This window comes from Giraffa tippelskirchi, chromosome 9 (genome assembly GCF_054371585.1).
Source record: "Giraffa tippelskirchi isolate mGirTip1 chromosome 9, T2T-mGirTip1v1.2.pri, whole genome shotgun sequence".
Lineage (NCBI taxonomy): Eukaryota > Metazoa > Chordata > Mammalia > Artiodactyla > Giraffidae > Giraffa > Giraffa tippelskirchi.
The window spans coordinates 6,148,090-6,169,482 of NC_137283.1; the positions used below are offsets into that span (position 1 = coordinate 6,148,090).

Sequence of the window (21,393 nt, forward strand, 5' to 3'; positions counted from 1 at the left end):
ACTTTGAGGGTACTTAGTTTTCTTTTTTTCCCTACACCGTGCAGTATGTAGGATGTAGATCCCTGAGCAGGGATGTCCCCTGCCTCAGGAGTGTGGAGTCCTAACCACTGGACCACCAGGGAAGGCTCTTAGAATTCTTATTTCAACACTCACGGACAACCAGTGTAAATATCGTATGTTTTCCAATGGAACCTCTCCAATATGAGGAAGGAAAAATACATTCTGTAAGGAATCTCTCTGTAAATAAAAACACAGAAATGTTTCTTCACGGATCTATTTTAAGACTATCTCCCTGGTGGTACAGTGGTTAAGAATTTGTCTGCTAATGCAGGAGACCCAGGTTCAATCCCTGGTCTGGGAGGATCCCACATGCCATGGAGCAACGAAGCCCACGAGCCACAGCTGCTGAAGCCTGCATGCCTAGAGCCCACGCTCTGCAACGAGAAGCCACCACAATGAGAAGGCCGCACACCACGACTAGAGAGTGGGCTCCCACTTGCTAGAGCCCAAGCAAAAGCAGTGGAGACCCAGAGAAGCCAAAACTAAATAAACCACCACATGACTGAAATACACATTTTCTGAAAAGACTATATTCTTGCACGAGAGAGAGTAATCATCAAAGAATGAAAGTAAATAGAGGGATGAAGAACCTTCAGAAAGAAAGTCTATCATGTCCTTTGCACTGTGACACTGAGTTCTGGTTCACAAACGACCAGACCATCTCTGAGCTGGTGACCCAGTCTGATGCCCTCAGACCATCTCTGAGCTGGTGACCCAGTCTGATGCCCTCATTTTCACAGGTGGCAGCAAAGCTCAGATGACTCACCCAAGGGTCACAGAACAGGTCACAGACTCAGAACTTCACATCGGTATCCCCCAGCCCCACAGCCTCTGCCATGAACTCATTATCTACACAGGCAGGTTTTTCTCTCTATGAAACGACATATGGGACAAGGTCGTCAATACATCAAAGCTATAAAAATCCACACTTCCTGTCATTGCCTTTAGTACCAACTGTAAGCTGGGAATAATATGCATAAGAAGCTACCCGAGGGACATCTCTGGGGGTCCAGCAGCTAAGACTCCCAATGCAGGGGTCCCGGGTTCAATTCTTGGTCAGAGAACTAAGATCCCACATGCTGCAACTAAGACTGGGCACAGCCAGATAAACAAGTAAAAATATTTTAAAAGGGGGAAAAAAAAAAAAAGAGTGTCTGAGCCTGAGCTATGTTAGGTGCCAAGAGCACTGTGTGGGCATGCTAAGTCACTCCAGTCATGTCGGATTCTGTGCCACCCTACAGACAGTAGTCCGCCAGGCTCCTCTGTATGGGATTCTCCAGGCAAGAATACTGAAGTGGGTTGCCATGCCTTCCTCCAGGGGATCTTCCTGACCCAGGGACTGAACCTACGTCTCCTATGTCTCCTGCACTGGCAGGCGGGTTCTTTGCCACTGGCAAGGAGCAATATTCCCACCCTATTCACCATGTAGAAATGCAGGCACTATTCTGAGGCTGGAGTGGTGACAAGGAGTCCGCATGGATGACTCTAAGCACCTGGTCCAGAGGGCTCCAGGGTGGGGCTTCCGTGGGCTCAAATTTGGGCCCAGCTACTTCTCTGCAGGAGCTGAGCACACGGTTCAGTCCCCGAGCCCTCATGTCCTCACCGGTACCGTGGGGATGAAACCCACTTGACAGGGCAAGGACATAGGACATACATGTTAGCATCTGATAGGTGGGAGCGCCCTCCAAGTAGGGACGGGTGTATGTACTGAAACCCAGGGCCCACGTGAAGAATCAAGACAGAGGAAGAACACCCTAGGCACCACAGGCTGGGCCTTGTCACCGCCCAAGGCTTCAATAAACCACAGTAGAATCTCCAAAGAGCTGGTCCCATCAGCCATGCTACCCTCAAAGCCTTGCTCACCTCTCGACACAGGCAACCCCGGGGGCAAGACAGCTTTCCCCCCATGCCTGACAAACTCCACCTGGCCCAGAGATATCCAGGGAGCCCACCCTTGAGGTCAGGAGAGCTGGGTTTCCAACGCCAGGCCTGCCATGCTGAAAAACAAACCCAAGAGCTTGGAGCCCACATGGACAACTCTTTGTACTAAATCACCATTACACAGTGAAAATGGAAGAAGAGCGTTCAAGTGCTGCGGCCAAACAGAATCTAACTTCACAGGGATCTGTACGGGGTTCAACAGCTCTGCTCAAAATGTTAAGTTCAGGACCTCCCTGGTGCTCCAGGGGTTAAGACTCCATGTTTCCAATGCAGGGGGCGTGGAGTCAATCCCTGGTCAGGGGATGAGATTTCACATGCCACAGGGCGACTAAGCCCAAGAGCCCGACTATTACAGGGAGAAAGTCTGCACACTGTCACAAAGACCCAGCACACCCAAAATAGAAAAGAAAGTAAGCAACAGATTAAGGTTAAAAGGAAATAGGAACTCTGTGGTACCACGTAGTATCCTTTGATTTTTAACTGGGGGGAAAAAAAAACTGCTTCTCTATTGGTTTCCTTTGTATCCTCTTACGAAACTTGTGAACTGTCTTCTATCCCTTTTAAGAAAGTTTTTAAAAATGTTTTTCTATTCTTGACTGTGGCCTGTTCACAGCCATTTGCAAGCTGCTTGCCCCGGTGGAAAAAGGAATCAAAGTCCTCTGGAGCTTTGATTTCTCAATCTCTAACACGAAAGGGAGACTGCTCAATATCTACTATGAAAGTAGAAGCAAAAGATGCTACAGCTTTGAAATGAACTAGAGGGACTTCCCTGATGATCCAGAAGTTAAGAATCCGCCTTCCAACACGGGATGTGGGTTTGAGCCCTAGTCCAGGAACTGAGATCCCACATGCCATGGTGCAACTACTGAGCCCACGTGCTCTAAAGCCCGAGAGCCACAACTAGAAAGCCCTCGCCACACAACAAGAGAAGCCCCCGCACCAAAAACACCCAGTGCAGCCAAAGTTAAAAGCATTTAAATAATAAAATGAACCAGACAAAACTTGGATCAAATGGTTCTTGCAGGGAGGCAGCTTAGGAAGGTGAGTAGTTAAGGGAATCTTGTAATTTACATGCAGGTCTGTCATGACCAAGCAACCACTGACGGTGGGAGACAGGCATGACCACAGCTCCTCTGCTCAAAGAATGAGATGACCGGGCTTTAAGTGACGAAGGATCCCTGTCTTATACTGAAATGCTACTATGAGCCACTAGGGGAAAAAAACAACATCCTTCACAAAAAGAACCAAGAATCAGATTATAAAGCACAAGTACCAAGGCTGGTCTGAGAGTCAAAGGGCGAACTTGGCTAACTTCCCTCTTTGTCAATATCCAAAATATGATAGGAAGGCTCCTTGTATTAAATTGCCACCTGGGGTAAAAACAGGCACAAGTCTTTTCTGTCACAGAACTCCAACATAAAATAATCAGCCATTCTGCCTCCTTCTGAGTGCAACACTTCAAACGTATCTTATTCATGCATTTTCTGTGTGCCAGAGAGTCAGAGACAGACAGAGGGTCCCTCACTACCCATATCATTTTTCTTAGCAACAATCTAATGATCTAGGGTAACTTTTCCAGGGGTACCCGTGACATGCAGAGCCCAGAGGGTGCAGGTCCATGTGGAGGGGGGCCAGCCCACACTGGCTTCACCTTCTGGAGAATTCTTATTGCCATTAACCACTGTAGCACCAAATAACTGTCCTACTAGTTTAACCAACCACCTAGACTATCCAGGCCCTGGACAAGAACCAGGGCTGCTACATCATTCCACATTCACATCAGAGGCCAGTGGCTGGACCCACTGCCAGTGCGATAACTGAGCCTGATCTGACTGGTGACAGTCAAGTTCCGTGAGCTTCCCAGAAACGGGCGCTGGGACCTCAGGGCAGATAAGCACGGGGAGACGTCAGCAGGAGCGTGACTGTCTAGGGTGCTCGTGACAGGAGTGTGACCATCTAGAGTGCTCGTGACAGTTCATTTTATGCGTCAACTCAGCTGGGCCACAGTGCCCAGATATGTGGGCAAACACATTCTGGATTCTTCTGTGAGGGACTTGGATGAGATAAACATTTAAGCTGCTGGACTCTGAGCAGAGCAGATTGCCCTCCATAATGTGGGTGGGTCTCATCCAATCAGCCGATGGCCTGAAAAGAGCTAAAGACTGACCTTTCCCGATCAAGAGGAGATGCTGCTGGTAGACTGCCTCCAGACTCGAGCCATGGCCCTGGCTCTATCCTGGGTCTCCGATTTGCCAGCCCACCCTGCAGATTTTGGACTTGCCAGCGTCCACACTCACAAGAACCACTTCTTTAAAATAAACTTTCTTCCTTCCCCTGCACCTCCATCATCACCCACACCCTGTTGGCTTTGCTTCCCTGGAGAACTCTGATACAATGGCAACCTCTGGGAGTCCACCAGCTTGTGATTTAGCTGCTTACACTCTGCTGACAGCAGTTTGTTTCTCCACTAACTACTTCTTCTCCACCACTTGGCATCTGTGGGCTTCCCGTTCGCTCTCTAAAGGGGCATCTGATCTCTGTTCCCACTGAAGACCACCTGCAAGCCCAATGCCCAGGCTAGAGAACAAGGAAGTGACAGCTGGCCTGACAGCTTTGTTCAGAATGGTACAGTCACATGGCATGAAACTCAACAGGCTGGTCATCATTCATCACTCAAACCACCTCCTGTTTTTACTTAAAAATCACTAGTGACAAGCGTGGGGGTTGCTCGGAGAAATCAATATACTATGCATACCAGGTATAGAATCCTAGTGTCTCCCGTGTAGACGGACTGATGAATCAGGAATCCCACATTTTGCACAACCACCAGCTTAGGAAGTGACACCTGGGTCGGAATCAACCACTCATTACCTGTATGACCTCTTTCTGGCGTGCTGACTCGGCAGTCCACTGCTCACCTAAAGGTTTCTGTGGGGTGTCCTGTAAGGGTGATGACAGTTCACAACCAGCTGACTTGAAGTGAGAGAGACTACCTAGATAATCTGGGTGGGCCTGGTTCCACTGAGAGGCCTTAAGGGCAGAGCTGAGGCTTTTCTGAAGAAACAGTTTTATGAGTAGAGAGCTACTTGGGCCAACTCCTGAAAACCAGGCCCACAACTGCACATAAGCCAATTCTTTGCAAAGATCCCTTCACATGTATCTTCTGCTGGATCTGTCTCCCTGGCGGAACCCTGGCTAATGAATACCCCTTCTCTTTGCCTTAACCTCTCTATGCCTCGGTTTTTCATCTATAAAACAGACAACAATAACAGTATCTACCTCACAGGGCTGATCTGAGGATCACACAGGCAAAGCTGAGCACAGTACGTGGCCCACAGTAAGACTACAGTGAGTATGAAATATTACTGTTCATGTAACAGTCACTATGTTATTAATAAATCCATGCCTTTGGGGAAGAAGTTTATACACAAGTGGGGAGACTTTTAAAGACAACTATAACATAAAGACATATTTGCCAAAAATATAGGCAGATATAAAGTGTACCAGGAACTAAGGAAAGAAAGACCTATGCATGTCTGGGGCATAGTAGAAAGCAGCCCATGGTAAATACAGCTCCACTGCTTTTGTTTGGAAGCATAACTCTCCTCAAAATATGCAACAACAGGGCAAGAAACTCCTTTCTCACCAAAAGCTTTTAACCAAGTCTGCAGAGGAGTGTTACCCAACAGCTATGATTCCCTTTATGAAAAATCAGTCACTCCAATTTTTACTGACCACCTACTATGTGCCAGGTATTGTGCTAAGGGATGAGGAATAAAGAGGTTAAAAAAAGTAAACCTCAAGGTACTTCCCTGGTGGTCCAATGAATAAGACTCCACGCTCCCAACACAGGGTTCAGGGTTCAATTCCTGGCTGGGGAACTAGATCCTGCATGCCACAACTAAGCTCACGTGCCATACTGGGAAAACTCAACAAAGTCAAAATAAGTTGCAGAAAAGAAAGAGCACAATCATTAAAAACTCATCATCATGTTAAGAACTTTAACTGGGGAAAACACACTGTAAAAGAAAAAAAAACCTCTAGATGCATAAAAGGAGTCAGACAATAAATAACTAAATAAGTCAGTGGATAATTTCTTCAAGAAAATTAGAGATACCAAGGAAAGGTTTCATGCAAAGATGGGCACAATAAAGAACAGAAATGGTATGGACCTAACAGAAGCAAAAGATATTAAGAAGAGATGGCAAGAATACACAGAAGAACTGTACAAAAAAGACCTTCATGACCCAGATAACCATGATGGTGTGATCACTCACCTAGAGCCAGACATTCTGGAATGTGAAGTCAAGTGGGCCTTAGGAAGCATCACTACAAATACAGCTAGTGGAGGTGATGGAATTCCAGTTGAACTATTTCAAATCTTAAAAAATGACAGTGTTAAAATGCTGTACTCAATATGCCAGCAAATTTGGAAAACTCAGCAGTGGCCACAGGACTGGAAAAGATCAGTTTTCATTCCAATCCCAAAGAAGAGCAATGCCAATGAACGCTCAAACTACCGCACAATTGCACTCATCTCACACGCTAGCAAAGTAATGCTCAAAATTCTCCAAGCCAGACTTCAACAGTTCATGAACCAAGAACTTCCAGATGTTTAAGCTGGATTTAGAAAAGGCAAAGGAATCAGAGATCAAATTGCCAACATCTGTTGGATCACAGAAAAAGCAAGAGAATTCCAGAAAAACATCTACTTCTGTTTTCTTGATTACACCGAAGCCGTCGACTGAGCAGCATCACAAGCTGAGGAAAATTCTTCCAGAGATGGGATCCCAGACCACCTGACCTGCCTCCTGAGAACTCTCTAGGCAGGTCAGGAAGCAACAGTTAGAACCAGACATGGAACAGACTGGTTCCAAACAGGAAAAGGAGTACGTCAAGGCTGTATATTGTCACTCTGCTTATTTAACTTATATGCAGAGTACATCATGTGAAATGCCAGACTGGATGAAGCACAAACTGAAATCAAGATTGCCGGGAGAAATATCAATAACCTCAGATATGCAGATGGCACCACCCTTTTGGCAGAAAGTGAAGAGGAACTAAAAAGCCTCTTGATGAAAGTGAAAAAGAAGAGTGAAAAAGCTGGCTTAAAACTCAACATTCAAAAAACAAAGATCATGGCATCGAGTCCCACCACTTTATGGCAAATAGATGGGGAAACAATGGAAACAGTGACAGACTTTATTTTCCTGGGCTCCAAAATCACTGCAGGTGGTGACTGCAGCCATGAAATTGAAAGACACTTACTCCTTGGAAGAGAAGCTATGACCAACCTAGACAGCATATTAAAAAGCAGAGATATTACTTTGCCAACAAAGGTCCGTCTAGTCAAAGCTATGGATTTTCCATTAGTCATGTATGGATGTGAGAGTTGTACTATAAAGAAAGCTGAGTGCTAAAGAATTGATACTTTTGAACTGTGGTGTTGGAGAAGACTCTTGAGAGTCCCTTGGACTGCAAGGAGATCCAACAAGTCCATCCTAAAGGAGATCAGTCCTGATTATTCATTGGAAGGACTGATGCTGAAACTGAAACTCCAATCCTTTGGCCACCTGATGAGGAGAACTAACCCAATGGAAAAAAGCCTGAGGCTGGGAAAGACTGAAGGCAGGAGAAGAAGGGGATGATGGAGGATGAGGTTGTGGGATGGCATCACCGACTCGATGGACATGAGTTTAACCAAGCTCTGGGAGTTGATGATGGACAGGGAAACCTGGCGTGCTGCAGGCCATGGGGTCACAACGAGTTGGACACGACCGAGCGACTGAACAGAATAGAATAGTGAAACACAAATAAAGCCTGGCAAGAGAATCAACTGAGGGTAAAGAAGGAACTCTGGGAGAAGTTGGGATAGAAGCGGAAAAAGAGGGATTAGAATTGTAACCAGCAAGACTGGAACCTATCTTTCAGTCGAGCGCAGGATACCTAAGGTGAAGAACAGAAAATTGTGCACCCTGAGCTTGCTGGGGGTCCAGGTGGTTAGTCCTTTTGCGGTTAGTTCTGCCCTCGGCCCCCCTCCTGCCACGCCTCCCCCCAGCCCCACCACCCTCTTCCAGCTGTCCCCAGGGGGGCCCTGAGTGGGCAGATCCTTCCCTCAGGGGGGCAGCTTGGCAGACAGCGAGTCAAGGGTTAACAGGGGACGGGACCTCACTATTTTGCTTTTGTCATTATTCACCTGAAATACTGCTAACGCCCAAATCTCTCAAACTGGTTTCTTAGAGGATCTCCGAGGGGCTCCATGGACCACACCAATGTTTGTTTCAAACTGCACAGATACAGAAGATGATAAAAAGAGACTGCAGTGGCGGTCATAAACACTCACGATTCCAAGGCAATGTGCTTTGTAATAAATGTCCGTGCCACCTTCTCTAGTAAATCTGCACTAATAAAGCACTGTTCTTATGTAGTGGGATCTATACTATTTTTCTTGAAAGTAAATACTCTGCTACTTTAAAAACATTTGAGGATCACTACTATTAAGGAAGTCCATGTTACCATTTTTTGAAAACTGAAGTCTGGGGCTGACTTACTTTGAGAGGTTGCAAATCACCACTCCAACGCATGCAAGAGTTACTGGTCATCACTGATTCAAAAAGTACACAGGAGAATTAATTTGGGATTTAAAAAAATCATCATCATCCTGTTCACACAAAGGAAAAATGCACTTACAACTCTAAAGGTGGTTTCCCTGATGATGGGATGGGCTGTGTTCAGTGCTGGCAGTACTGAGTGCTACCTTAACACTGACTGACTAATAAAATACTTCAGGGTGCTGACAGCTCCTGCTTCCAGAGCAGAGGCTGTACATCAATCAAGGTTTCTAAGCAGGCATTCACTGTAACTGGGTACACCTGAATCAAACCAAACCATCCTGAAGACAGACTATTGAGTCAGCACTGTTGCCAAAATCTTGGCTCCTTGTCCACTGATCCCGAACAGAAATAGAGTCTGGAGGGAACAGAAAAGAACAGCTTTATCCTTTTTGCTAGACAAAGAGGAAACACAGTAGGCTAGTACCTCAAGAACTGTGCTCACTTCTCTCAGGAATTTTTGTAGCCGTTCAGTCGCTCAGTCGTGTCTGACTCTTTGCGACCCCACGGACTGTAGCCCACCAGGCTCCTCTGTCCATGGGATTCTCCAGGCAAGAATACTGGAGTGGGTTGCCATGTTCTCCTCCAGGGGATCCTCCCAATCCAGTGGTCAAACCCATGACTCCTGCATCGCAGGTGGATTCTTTACCACTGAGCCACCAGGGAAGCCCTCTCTCAGGAATAAGGAAAGGTTTTATATCCTCATAAAGGTCTTCCATTGCTTTTCTTTTGCAAAGTTTCAAAAAGACCACACCTGGCCTCAGGCAACTCAGCGACCGGGTCTGGTGTCCCCAAAGTTATGAGCCCCTGACCTTCATTTAAAACGTAAACTGCTACAAAAGAGTATAGGGGGAGAAGAACGCCGGATGCAGAGGATAACTCAGATGAAGTCAGAGTAATTAACTTTGTTTAGCTTTATGAAGAACAAGTCTAGCAACAAGTGTTTGTCAGCAGGAACAGCTAAAGAATAACCAAGATTGTTTAACTCTTGCAGACCCGTTTGGCTGGTATGTGCCAAAGGATGTTTATTCATTTTTGTTTTTGCTGCAAGAGTACCATTTGTAAAGATGGTACTTCATTAAAGCATCTTTCCTTTTATGTTTTAAGTAAACATAGTGCAATTACATGACGAAACATATATATATATATACATATATATATATATATATATATATATATGAATTCCCACTGCTGCAACCACATAAACACACTCTGCTCCACACATTCTATTCTGTGAAAGGTTTATTAATATTTAAGGCCACATTAAAGGACACAACTTCAATACAGTTTATCTAACCATTAAACACCAGGGCAGCACAAAGCCTTCTCATAAAAAGGGTATGTGGCTGGAAGCAAGCTATTTAACAATAAAAAATGTTTAAGAGAAGGATAATTTCTATCGGTCAATAAATTATCACTGAAGGCTTAATTAAGTCTAAATTTACGCCTCACATACACCCACTACAATTTCATAGCATGACTTTTTCGCTCACCGAGCTACAGAACCCAAAGTCTATCTATTGAATTAGGTGTATTTAAGTCTCAAATGTCACAACTAAAAAAAGTATTTGGTCAAAACCACAAGAACCAGGCTCTACAAAGCTTATTCTGTTTCTCAAATATTTGTTATGTCTGGGCCGATTACCATATTTGGACCTAAAAGAAAAATTTTAGTAAGGACTCTCTTTAGAGAATGTTCTTAACTCTACGCCAAGGGAGAAAATAAAACCTGCTGGAGATCACAAACAGCCCACACATACACACAGTTCTGAGCAGAGACACAAACACACACATGCTCTCACGTGTGCAGATATTCAGATCATTTCCTCAGTAGCCACTCCTGGGAAACAACAATGAAGAATCAGGAAAGGGAGAAACCTCTGATTTTCCTACTTCTTGTTCTTCAATTCACGTATGCAGGTGTGTACACACACACACACACACACACACAGCACACGTGTATAAACAGGTATAACGGGCTTTCCTAGTGGGCCAGTGGTTCAGTCCCTGGTCCAGGAAGATCCTACATGCCACGGAGCAACCAAGTCCATGGGCTGCAACCACTGAAGCCCTCACACCTAGAGCCCGTGCTCCACAAGAGAAGCCACCACAATGAGAAGCCCGCGATCCACAACGAGAGAGCAGCCCCCGCAGCAATGAAGACCCAGTGCAGCCAAAAGAGTAATTAAAACAGGCATGAGAGAGGTGTTTTCTCAGAAATCATCTAGCAAACAGGCACTTTATAAAAATCACCCTGCACTTGTACCAGCTGAACTTCTGTCCATTGAAATAAACGTGAACCACCTTAAAACCTGTTATAAAGTCACTAAAAGTATAAAAGTTAGAATACAAGTGAAGACCACACAGGTCAATCATAAAATGCTTACACAGCAAGAGGCTCAAATGGATTTTTAAAAACATATTAGAGTCTATTTATAAAGCAATTCCAGCGGCACATCCAGAGGCTCCCTCTCTCGTTGCTCTTCCCTCAGTCACATGGTTGCCCAGGTACACACCCCTCCAGTGCCCTCAGAGTCAGAGGAGACCATGTCAACACGTGACTCAGCCCTCGACCAATCACCAACCACCTCGTACAGTGATCCAAGCAACCCCTGAGGCCTACACAGTTCCATTCCTAAAGGCTTCTGTTAGAAAATGGGCTCTTAAATCAATGTGTCCAACCGACACACCCACCAATTTCTGCTAGGGCTAGAAGACGCAAAGATGAATAAGATATGGCTTTCAGCATAAAAATCCAATGCCTGGCACATAATAGATGCCCAATTAATACCTGAAGAATGGTTGGAGGCATGACTGAATAAGCAAGCTCACAGTCCCTGGTGGTTCAGTGGTTAAGGTTTGATGCTTCCAATGCAGAGGCACGGGTTCGATCTGTGGTCAGGGAATTAAGATCCCACGTGCCACGGGGAGCAGTCAAAAAAAAACACAAGATGTTTGTACATCTTTGTACATTATTTGTACAGGTACCATTGGGCCATGTGTGTACATCATTCTCAATCCTGATTGTCTCATTTTACATACTTATGTGACTTTTATCTTAAATTGCTATATAGCAATTCAGTGTGTTAAGTGTATTCTTGTTTAATCAGTCATTTCCAGAATGCTTTGAGTTGAATCTATCACTTTACTAGTATCAACAGCTTAACCCAAATTAACTTTCCTCTTCTACCCCCAATTTCACGAATGATTTCCTCAGAATACAGCTCCCAACAGGGAATCTATGGGTCAATGGCAACGAACAGCTTCTTTGTGCTTAGTTGTTCTTATTTATCACCAAACTGTAGCAAAAAGAAAATATGCAGCACTACCAATATTTCTTACCACCGTAACCTATAATTATTTCGAGTAATCTGGCAGACAAAATAAACTTGATTTCCATTTGCTGAACTGCTAAGGAGGATATGCTTGTTCTTCACAATGATGTCATGTCTAAAATTTTCTATCTTCATCTCTCCTCACCACTTTCAGAGAGAACTTTGTGTACTGACCTTTGGGATCTCAATATTTTGGATGATAACCATTTAATCTTTTACACCGTCCCTTTATTTTTACCCATGCTATGGCATTCCATTTAATATTTATTCTGTTGCTTGTGGCAGGGCTATTTTTATTTTGTTCTTTAGCTATTCGGGCACATCTGTCTTGTGGACGATGATTTTCTGGCTTGCTTCAACGGCTATAAATTTATCTTCCTGGTACAGCTGGGTTAAAAATGCTATTCCATTTTCTTCTAGTTATTTTATGAATAAATACAGTGGAATCCAAAAGCCGAGGCACTTTTATACTTTGAGATTAATAGACTTTTAAAACCGCAGAACTTTCTGGTCAGAGTGAAACGTTCTCAGTTCCCAAGGTGGACTGGCCCTTATCATGAAAGGACAGATGTCACAGGACAGGTACTCTTCTCCAATCAGGAGGAAAGCTGGGCATGAAATCTGAGAATCAAAACTTCCACCCCCTTCTTAGGTGTCCGCCACCCTGCAACCCTCAATTGCCAGTGTTTTATACACGTCCCAACAAGCTGCTCAGAATGAATTTTCGGCAAAAAAGGTCACCACAGACGTAAAAGCAATCACCTGAAGAAGCTACCTGGCTGTCACCCAGAAGCACACCAACCAAATCAAAACAGCTATGGAGACATGTCACCTGATTATCTTCCTTATAATGAAACTCCCTAGTAAATTTCAATGACTTCCCTCCATTGATGGAAAATGGAGAGAAAATGATACGGTAAGGAAAAAAAGCAGCATATATACAGTCATTTACAAAGTTGAGATTATACTTTAGAATTTTTACATATCTTGGACACGACTGAGTGACTAACACATATGTAACATATGTTAAAAAATAAGTAAATTCATCTGAAACTAATACAACATTGTAAATCAATTATACTTCAATTTAAAAAATAAAGCAAAATAAAAGCTAAGAAAAGAAAATGGGTATGGCTGACTTTGGAATCTCACAAAATGAAGTGTTTAAAAAAAGAAGAAGTAAATTCATTGAAAGGTTAACAGTGCTTATGTGAAGGGAGGTAGGATTATGAGTTATTCTGATCTTTAGATTTCTTTTGCATTATATACTTCATATGATTAAACATTGCTATATACACATATCCAAAGCGCATACTCTCATCCTTTTAAAAGCTTGAATTTCTAAAAAAGGATGTAGAGAAGATTTTGGCATTATACTGAAGCAAATGCTACTAGTAATTAAATCAAATACCCTAACTTTTATTTCGGCTACTACTCACTAAACACAAGCACGTTCCTTTTTTCATATGTACCAGGACTCCTATCAATAAGTCTATCCGAGATTCATCACTGCACATTTAAAAGAATTCTCAAGATACCACAAACTTGCTTTTTGTTTTCTTCTTAGGGTTCAAGTCTCTAAATTACTTGCAAAAAACAGCTGCAATGAGGTTTACATAAAAGCAACATGATGGTATTGTGGTTACACTATTTTCTTTTTAAGTCCTTACCCACTGGATAAATATTGAAACATTTATTGGCAGTAATAAAATATTTAAAATTCCCTTAAAATACTCAAGCCAAAAAAAGTGTTGAGGGAAAGAGATCAAACAAGAACAAAAGAGAATTGAAATTATTTAAGTTGGATGGTGGGGACCATTATTCTATTGTGCTTTGTACACATTCAAGGTTTTTCCATAGCAGAGCTTTTTGAAAATGTGCTATAAGTGAAAAGCCATATATGCACAAGTGCAGCAAATGACTCCTTATTTCATCCAAGGCAGCAAAGTTGAGCTCATAGATACTTTTTTTTTTCCCCCACATCAGGGTGACTATTTCAAAGGGTGCATCTGACTCTGTACCTTCTCCTTATTAGGCAATAAAAAGTACATGCATGTGTAAATCTACCCAAAAATGTCTTTCATACGCATCTACATACTTGAGTCGGAAGATTTCAGATTTTCTGTTCTGGGCCAGAATTAGAACAAGATAGCCAGCTGACATAGCACTCCTTGGCTTATGACATTTAAAAAATAAAGCAAGAGGCATGCTAATTCAGACAGCAACCAGACCTATTGTGGGAGCCCCATTCTCCTGCTTGACACAGAGTGAGGACTCGGCTACTTCTCAAAAACGACCAGCTGGTCTCCACATGAGATAGCTGCAGGGCAAAAAGCCTCAGTACTCAACACAAATTAGAGAGGCAAGACCACAGGACTTCCCTGGTGGTCCAGTAGCTAAGACTCTGTGCTCCCAATGCAGGGGCCCAGGGTTCAATCCCTCGTCAGAGAACAAGATGCTGCATGCCGAAACTAAAGAAGATCCCACACACCACAACTGAGATCTGGAGCAGCCAAATAAATAAATGAAAAATTTTAAAAGCAAGAAGAAAGAAAACCAAGACCATGATCATTTATTTTATACAGTTGTTTCTCGGTAATAGTTGCAGAGGATGATATGAACACTAAAGACCCTGGGAGCCCCAAAAGGATGACTTCCCAGCCAATCAAAAGTAAAAACAAAACATAACCCCTAAGGGACTCTCAGCAGAAGGGCCTTCCTGAGCATTATCACATGTGACCCCTTGAGAGGCCGGGAGGGCCTGTGCCATTTCCATTTCACAGATGCAGAAATGTGAGTTCCAAGCTTTAAGGCAACAAAGTTTTCTGCCTCCAAGGACAGAATTCTTTTCACTGGCTCACACCTACTCGAAGTGTGCGAGAGGATAAGCACCTCATAAAGTGAAGGAGAAAAGGGGAAATCAGCTTTAGGTCCAATGTTTTCTGAATTTCACAGCGCCCTCAATGGGCTTGTGTCCTCTGCTTTCCGAGCTTGGGTAGCAGAGGTCTCCTGACAACTCACTTAACCCATGAAACAGAAACAATTATTTTTTTTTAAAACCAGGAGGAATCACGATGGCTGTGTCTGGGAGGTTTGCTTCTGGTCCTCTCTCTCCATCCATCAAGACGGTACTCAAGAAAAGGAGCTGGGGAGCGACATCGCAGCCCTCACCTCCCACAGACAAGGTCACCCGAGGGGAGAACAAGGCCCACCTCTCTGACTTCGTGAAGCTGGCCGGAATACTGACTCTTGGCTCTTCGGGCGGCGGCAGGTGACTTGTGATGTGTGATTGTGACGACGCCAGGGGCCCCCGCGCTGAGGTGTCTCTGGCTACAGGGAGACGCAGAATTGGATGTTCCATGGGGGAGCAAAGTGAGACTTCGGCTTCGGGAGCTTGGAGTCGTCTAGAACAAACAACAAGCGTCAAAACTCAACCACCGGCCTGCAGAACACAACCAAGCGTTGCCTTCCATTTATGCTGGACCTCTCACGATTTCCCCTTCATCTTTAAGGCAGATAAGAGCCTGGGGAGTACATGCTTTCACCTTACACTCACTCAGGCCAGAGAGACCATCCCCACTAACTATGCTTCTGGTCTTACTTCCGGCAGAGTCTCTGGCCCCAAACTATGGCTATGGAGAGCTGCTCCAAGGCCTTCAAACACCACAGGCTCTCAGAGGTCTGTGCTCCTCTTCCTAAACACCCTCCCCTCCTTCTGGTAAAGCCAGCTGAGTGCTCAGGGTCGTGGGAAGCATTCCCTGTCTGTCTCAGCCCCTCTACCCTCCTATTCCACTACACTGAGGCTATGTTTATCATCCAGCTAAACTATATGAGATTCTTTCAAACTCATCTTCATACCCCCAAGACCTGGCACATCATGATTGTTTAATTTATTAAGTACTTAATACATGTTTGCTGCATGAGTACTAGGGCAATGTATTAAGTTATCCACCAATTAATCCCCGTTTGTCTGTGCACTGCTGGTATTTCATCCTATTGTGACATATTATACAAATAGTAACTGGGTTTAAGGACAGCATCTCAATTTAGTCGCAATAAATTTTTCAATAACGTGTTGGGATAACTGGGCAGCCAACTGAAAAACAAAGTCAGATTTATCTCTTAGATCACAGATCCCAAACAGATCAAAGACTAAGAAAAAAGAAAGAAGGAACACTAGAGGAAAACAAATCCAAAGGTCATAACAGAAAAACTCAATAAATGTAATGACCTAAAAATTGAAAACTTCTACACGGGCAAAAGTGAAAGTCACTCAGTTGTATCTGATCTTTGTGACCCCATTGACTATACACTCTAATGAATTCTCCAGGCCAGAGTACTGGAGCGGGTAGCCTTCCCCTTCTCTAGGGGATCTTCCCAACCCTGGATCAAACCTGGGTCTCCCACATTGCAGGCAGATTCTTTACCAGCTGAGCCACCAGGGAAGTTCAAGGATACTAGAGTGCATAGCCTATCCCTTCTCCAGCAGATCTTCCCAACCCAGGAATCGAACCAGTCTCCTGCATTGCAGGTGGATTCTTTAACAGCTGAGCTACCAGAGAAGCCCTCCGCACAGGAAACAAATTTCAAAAACCCACTCCTGCCCCCAACAGAGTCAACCGATAAACCAGAAAAAATATTTTCAACTAGTTTCACAGACAAAAGGTTCATCATTCTAATTTGTAAGTAGGAACAGAATTTCTAGGAATTGATGAGAATAGCACAGTATTCTAATAGGGCAAGATATGAATAGATAGTTCACACAAAAAACATAAATGGCCCCTAAAAGGCCATATGAAAATGTGTTCAACTGTACTCAAATGATAAATGTAAATTCAAACCACATTTAGATATACCATCTTTCACCCATCGGAGTAAAAACCCACAAGTATCAGTATGCAGTCTGCTGATGGACCTTGGAGAGACAGTTCTGGGGACCGTCAAGTGGCAGAAGGCCTGAGGCGGGCAATCCGACAGGACCCGTCCCAGTTATGAGTGCACTTCCCCGAGACCCAGCAAGGTCCCGTTTGGGAGTGTCTCCTCCACACACCTGCACCCCGGTATAACGGCTTCTGTAGCCACCAAATGAGCATGTTTCATGCCGAAGGGTAGGAAACGGCCTAAATGTCCCTCCAGATGGGACAGGTTAACAAGACACAACACACCTCCGTGAGGGAACATCACCAGGACGTTAAGAGGATTACAGGAAAGGTCTCCTGAACTAGTTTGGGAAAAGAAATCTCTAAACTATGTAGTTCAGTGAAAAAGGCAAGGAGCCTAACTATGCCACAGTATGCAGAGTTCCGTGTTAAAATGCGGAAAATGAGTATGTTTATCATAGTTTAAAACACAAGAATCATCTAGAAGGACACAAGTTGAACTCCAAGTGGCTGCTTATTCCACGGAGGAGATGTGACTATGAGTATGACCAGAGAGGGAGAGAGATTCTTTCATTTTGAGCCATGTGAATGGATTATAGTGAACAGGATTTTTTTAATTCTACATAAAAAAAAATCTGTATTCTAGATGTTTCTGTACTTCATTTCAGCTTGAGGAAAAAAGGCAGCTCAAGAAAAACTGGCAGATTTGTGCCATTTTCTCTATTTCAATTATCAAATATTTACTGACTACCTACTGCGCGCCAAGGGAAATATCTGAAACGTGATGTGGAGGAGAAACATAAGATGTACGAGGCCGTTTTTCTCCACAGATGCTTAAACTGTTAAGGGGGACAGAGGAGGACACACAGACAACAGACAGACAGACACGTGCACACAGACAGGAAGTACACGACACGATGCCAATCTGGCGATACAGCCAGAAAATGCCAAAGCGAGGAAAAGAACGATCAAGGCGAACTGACTTCATCACAGGAGGCTGTTCTGAGGGTGAAGGACTTGAGGCTTGAGTAGAATTGGGAGAGACAGAGAGACACGTGTGGTGTACAAAGCAATCCAGACAGGAAGTTCAAAGTCTGCAGTCTTGGGTAACAGTCTCAGGTCTAAAAACAAAGACATGTACTCCGCCAGTCCCTGCGGCACTATTTACAATTGCTAGAACATGACAGCAACCTAGATGTCCATCAGGAGATGACTGGACAGAGAAGATGTGTACATACATATACAATGGAATATTACTCAGCCATAAAAAGGAACAAACTTGAGTCATTTGCAGGAACGTGGATGGACCTAGAGTTTGCATACAGAATGAAGTAAGTGAGAAATAGACAAATGTTGTATATTAACACATATATGTATCTAGGAAAATGGTACAAATGAACCTATTTGCAGGGCAGGAATAGAAACGCAGACGTAGAGAACAGACTGGTAGACTGTGGGATAAACTGGGATTGACGTATACACACTATCATGTGTAAAATAGGCAGCTAGTGGGAACCTGCTGTATAGCACAGGGAGCCCAGCTCAGTGCTCTGTGCTGACCTAGAGGGGAGTGGGGTGGGAGGGATGCTCAAGAAGGAGGGGATATATGTACACATATAGCTGATCCACTTCATTGTACACCAGGAACTAACACTGTAAGGCCACTAGACCTACCCCTCCCCAACAGTTGATGATTCTTAATTTTACAAATCTCCAAGAGGCGGGGCAGCCGCACAGGGGCCAGGGCAGAAGTTAGAATTCTGTGTCAGCATGCAGTGCCATGGCAGCTCATGCAGTTCTCCGGATGTGAACTCGGACAGAATTAAGAAGACAGATAACCTTGGGGACCAGTGTATTGCTTTCCAGTTACCTTAAAAATGGGTAACTGGAGAAATCTGTGGTCTGAGAATTAAATATACTTTGATTATAACGAAATTCAATAATTATCTACTTTCAACTTCAATCTTTTCCCTTGGAGTGAAGAGGAAGACAGAAGCTATGTCTTTAACACTGTTTTGTTTGTATGTAATATATGTTTGTATGCATGTGTGTGTGTGTGTGTATGATCCCGCATACTGTGCAGTCCTGCACAGTATGTGGGATTTTAGTTCTCTGACCAGGGATCGAACCTGTGCCCCCTGCAATGGAAGCACAGAGTTCTAACCACTGGACCACCAGGGAACACCCTCCTCAATCCTTCAACAACAATAAATTTGTCTAATCCACTGAAATACATTTTGATCATTTGGGAGCCTTATTCCAACCCAAGAAAAGGCAGATTTTTCACCGGGCTTTGAAGCCAGACAGCCAGGTTTCACCCCCACCTCCAATCCCAGCACTACCAGCTTCAAGCTGTGTGACCTCAGGTGGGTTATTCAAGTTTTCTTATTAAGCAACAATTTCCTAATCTTTAAAAAAGGAATCATAATATTGACCCTTAAGAGCCACCATGAAGGTTAAATTAGCTCAGGCGCAAAAAACACTTAGCACGGGGGCTGCTCTGCGGGAGCTGGGTTCCCACAGTCCGTTTCTTTCCTTACAGCCCTTAAGACTTGATCGATGATGCCATTATCGATTTTTAAAATGTTAAGAAGTCGCTTAGCACAAAACTGTAAGCAGTCATTGACCTGCTCCTCATTTTCTCTAGGATAAAAGTTGTGATGAAGTCCAAGATGTAATTAAATACTTACTGGAGAATCTACACGGTCAGCAAGACTGTAAGGGGAACCATACTTCTAGATTCTGAGTAGAATGAGAATCCATCAGAAATCAGAAAGAAAGACCTCTCTCTGCCTGAAGGACTGTCCCATAGACAGCAATAAATCAGGAAAGTCACCCGGAAGCCAAAGAATTCTGCTGTGGATGGCTAACCCTATGTTTATTATCTAACGGCTGTCATCTGAATTCACGAACAGTAGATTTGAGTCAAAAAACCTTTAATTTCCCATTCACTGTGTGTTTCTCACGGTTTAATTCACACCCATGCCTCCTCCTGAGGGCAAATAGGAGCCAAAAAAGAAGTCTCTTGGTAAATCCCTTAGGTCATCTGGAACTGGGAAGAAAAGAAGCAGAAAAAGCAGCAACAAACTGCCACCACTACAAACACACGGGCTCCTTTTGAAAGGCCAGCCTATTGGAAGTCGGCTCAATGTCACGCGGCAGCCTGGCTGGGAGGGGAGTGTGGGGGAGAAGGGATACATGTATATATATGGTTGAGCCCCTTTTTGTCCACCCGAAACTGTCACACAACATTGTGACTTGGCAAAACTCTAATATAAAATTAAAAGAATTTTTTTTTTTTAAAAAGTGGCCTCTTGAAAATGTTCAGCTGTGTTTGAGAATTACACTTAGGGAATTCCCTGGTGATCCAGTGGTTAGGACTCCACGCTTTCACTGCTGAGGATGCGGCCGGATCCCTAGCTGGGGAACGAAGACCCTGTAAACTGTGTGGGCACGGCCAAACTGCTTTAAGAAAGAATCACATCTAGGTGTCATACACCCCTCTCCCTGCTACTAATTTAAAATAAAATATTTTCAAAGCCTGAGGTACAACATGTCAGGGTTTTGCTCCGAATACTGACTTCAGCGGGGCTGATGGGAAATGCTGAGCGTGCCATCTGCGGAAAATTCTGAGGCAGGAGTAACCACATCTCCCTGGGAATATGACTCACCCTAACCCAGGAAGAGTCACCCCACGTGTCCCCTCCCTTAGCCAGCAGCACCGGGTCAGTGGGATGCCTGCCTGACAAACGGGGGTGAGGCCAAAGAGGGGGACGGGCAGCAGAGAACGTGTGTTCAGACCATGAACACAAAGATGTTCAGACCGTGTCCAAGACTGTACACGCGCTCAGGTTTTGTACTATCTACCAACCTCCTGGTTTTCCTAGCTTTCTTCCTTGGATCCCTGTGTTCCCAAGGATTGGAGGAAGGGACGCACAGACATTCTCTTTGTATTTACTGGCCCACGTGGGCATGAAGGAAAGACGTGACTGGAAACGGAGAAGCAGCACCAGAAAGAGCACTTCAAGCCAGGGAAACCAAGCAACAAGCCAGACAGAGAGTCTAGTCTGGGGAGCTCATAAGAGAATCGGGGGACCACCTGGAGGCTTCCCTCCAATGCTGCACCATCCAGAAGGGCAGCAGGAGAACCAAGTCCCCCAAGAGAGCAGGCGGGGTCGGGGCTGGGGGGCGGTTAAGACCACATTTTCTCAAGTCAGTGGCCTGGGTTCAAATCTGCGCTCTGCCACTCATGAGTTGTGAGGCACAGTAAACTAACGTAGCGTTTTACTTTCTAAAATTATAACACTACCTACCTCATAGGGCTGTTGGAGAATAACATGGAGAGAGAGAGGTGAAGCACGTCATATAGAAAGCATGCAATAAACGTCACCATTACCATTCACAAAATAGTAAAAATGAGGCATTGTGAAAACGAAAGATTAAGTGGTCCCTGAGTCAAATCAAGGATTTAAAGGTTGTTTTTATCCGAGTACTTTGAGCAGACATAGCCTTACCTTAACTGCCTTAAGTTAAAAAAAAAGGGTAAATTAAGAAGCATCATCCTAA

The 21,393-nt window shown here is 44.2% G+C and overlaps 1 protein-coding gene across 16 annotated transcripts in view; it reads right to left on the reverse strand.

The window, feature by feature from the left end:
- Window positions 1–21,393, reverse strand: part of OSBPL10 (oxysterol binding protein like 10) — a 330,377-nt gene that overhangs the window by 147,220 nt on the left and 161,764 nt on the right. For 14 of the 16 annotated variants that reach the window (XM_081526990.1, XM_081526981.1, XM_081526977.1 and 11 more), the window contains one exon: window positions 15,160–15,351. The exons of the other annotated variants lie outside the window; for them this stretch is intronic. In XM_081526990.1, the coding sequence (XP_081383116.1) occupies window positions 15,160–15,351 (192 nt within the window). The remainder of the gene's footprint in view (window positions 1–15,159; window positions 15,352–21,393) is intronic. 16 annotated transcript variants of the gene reach the window in all.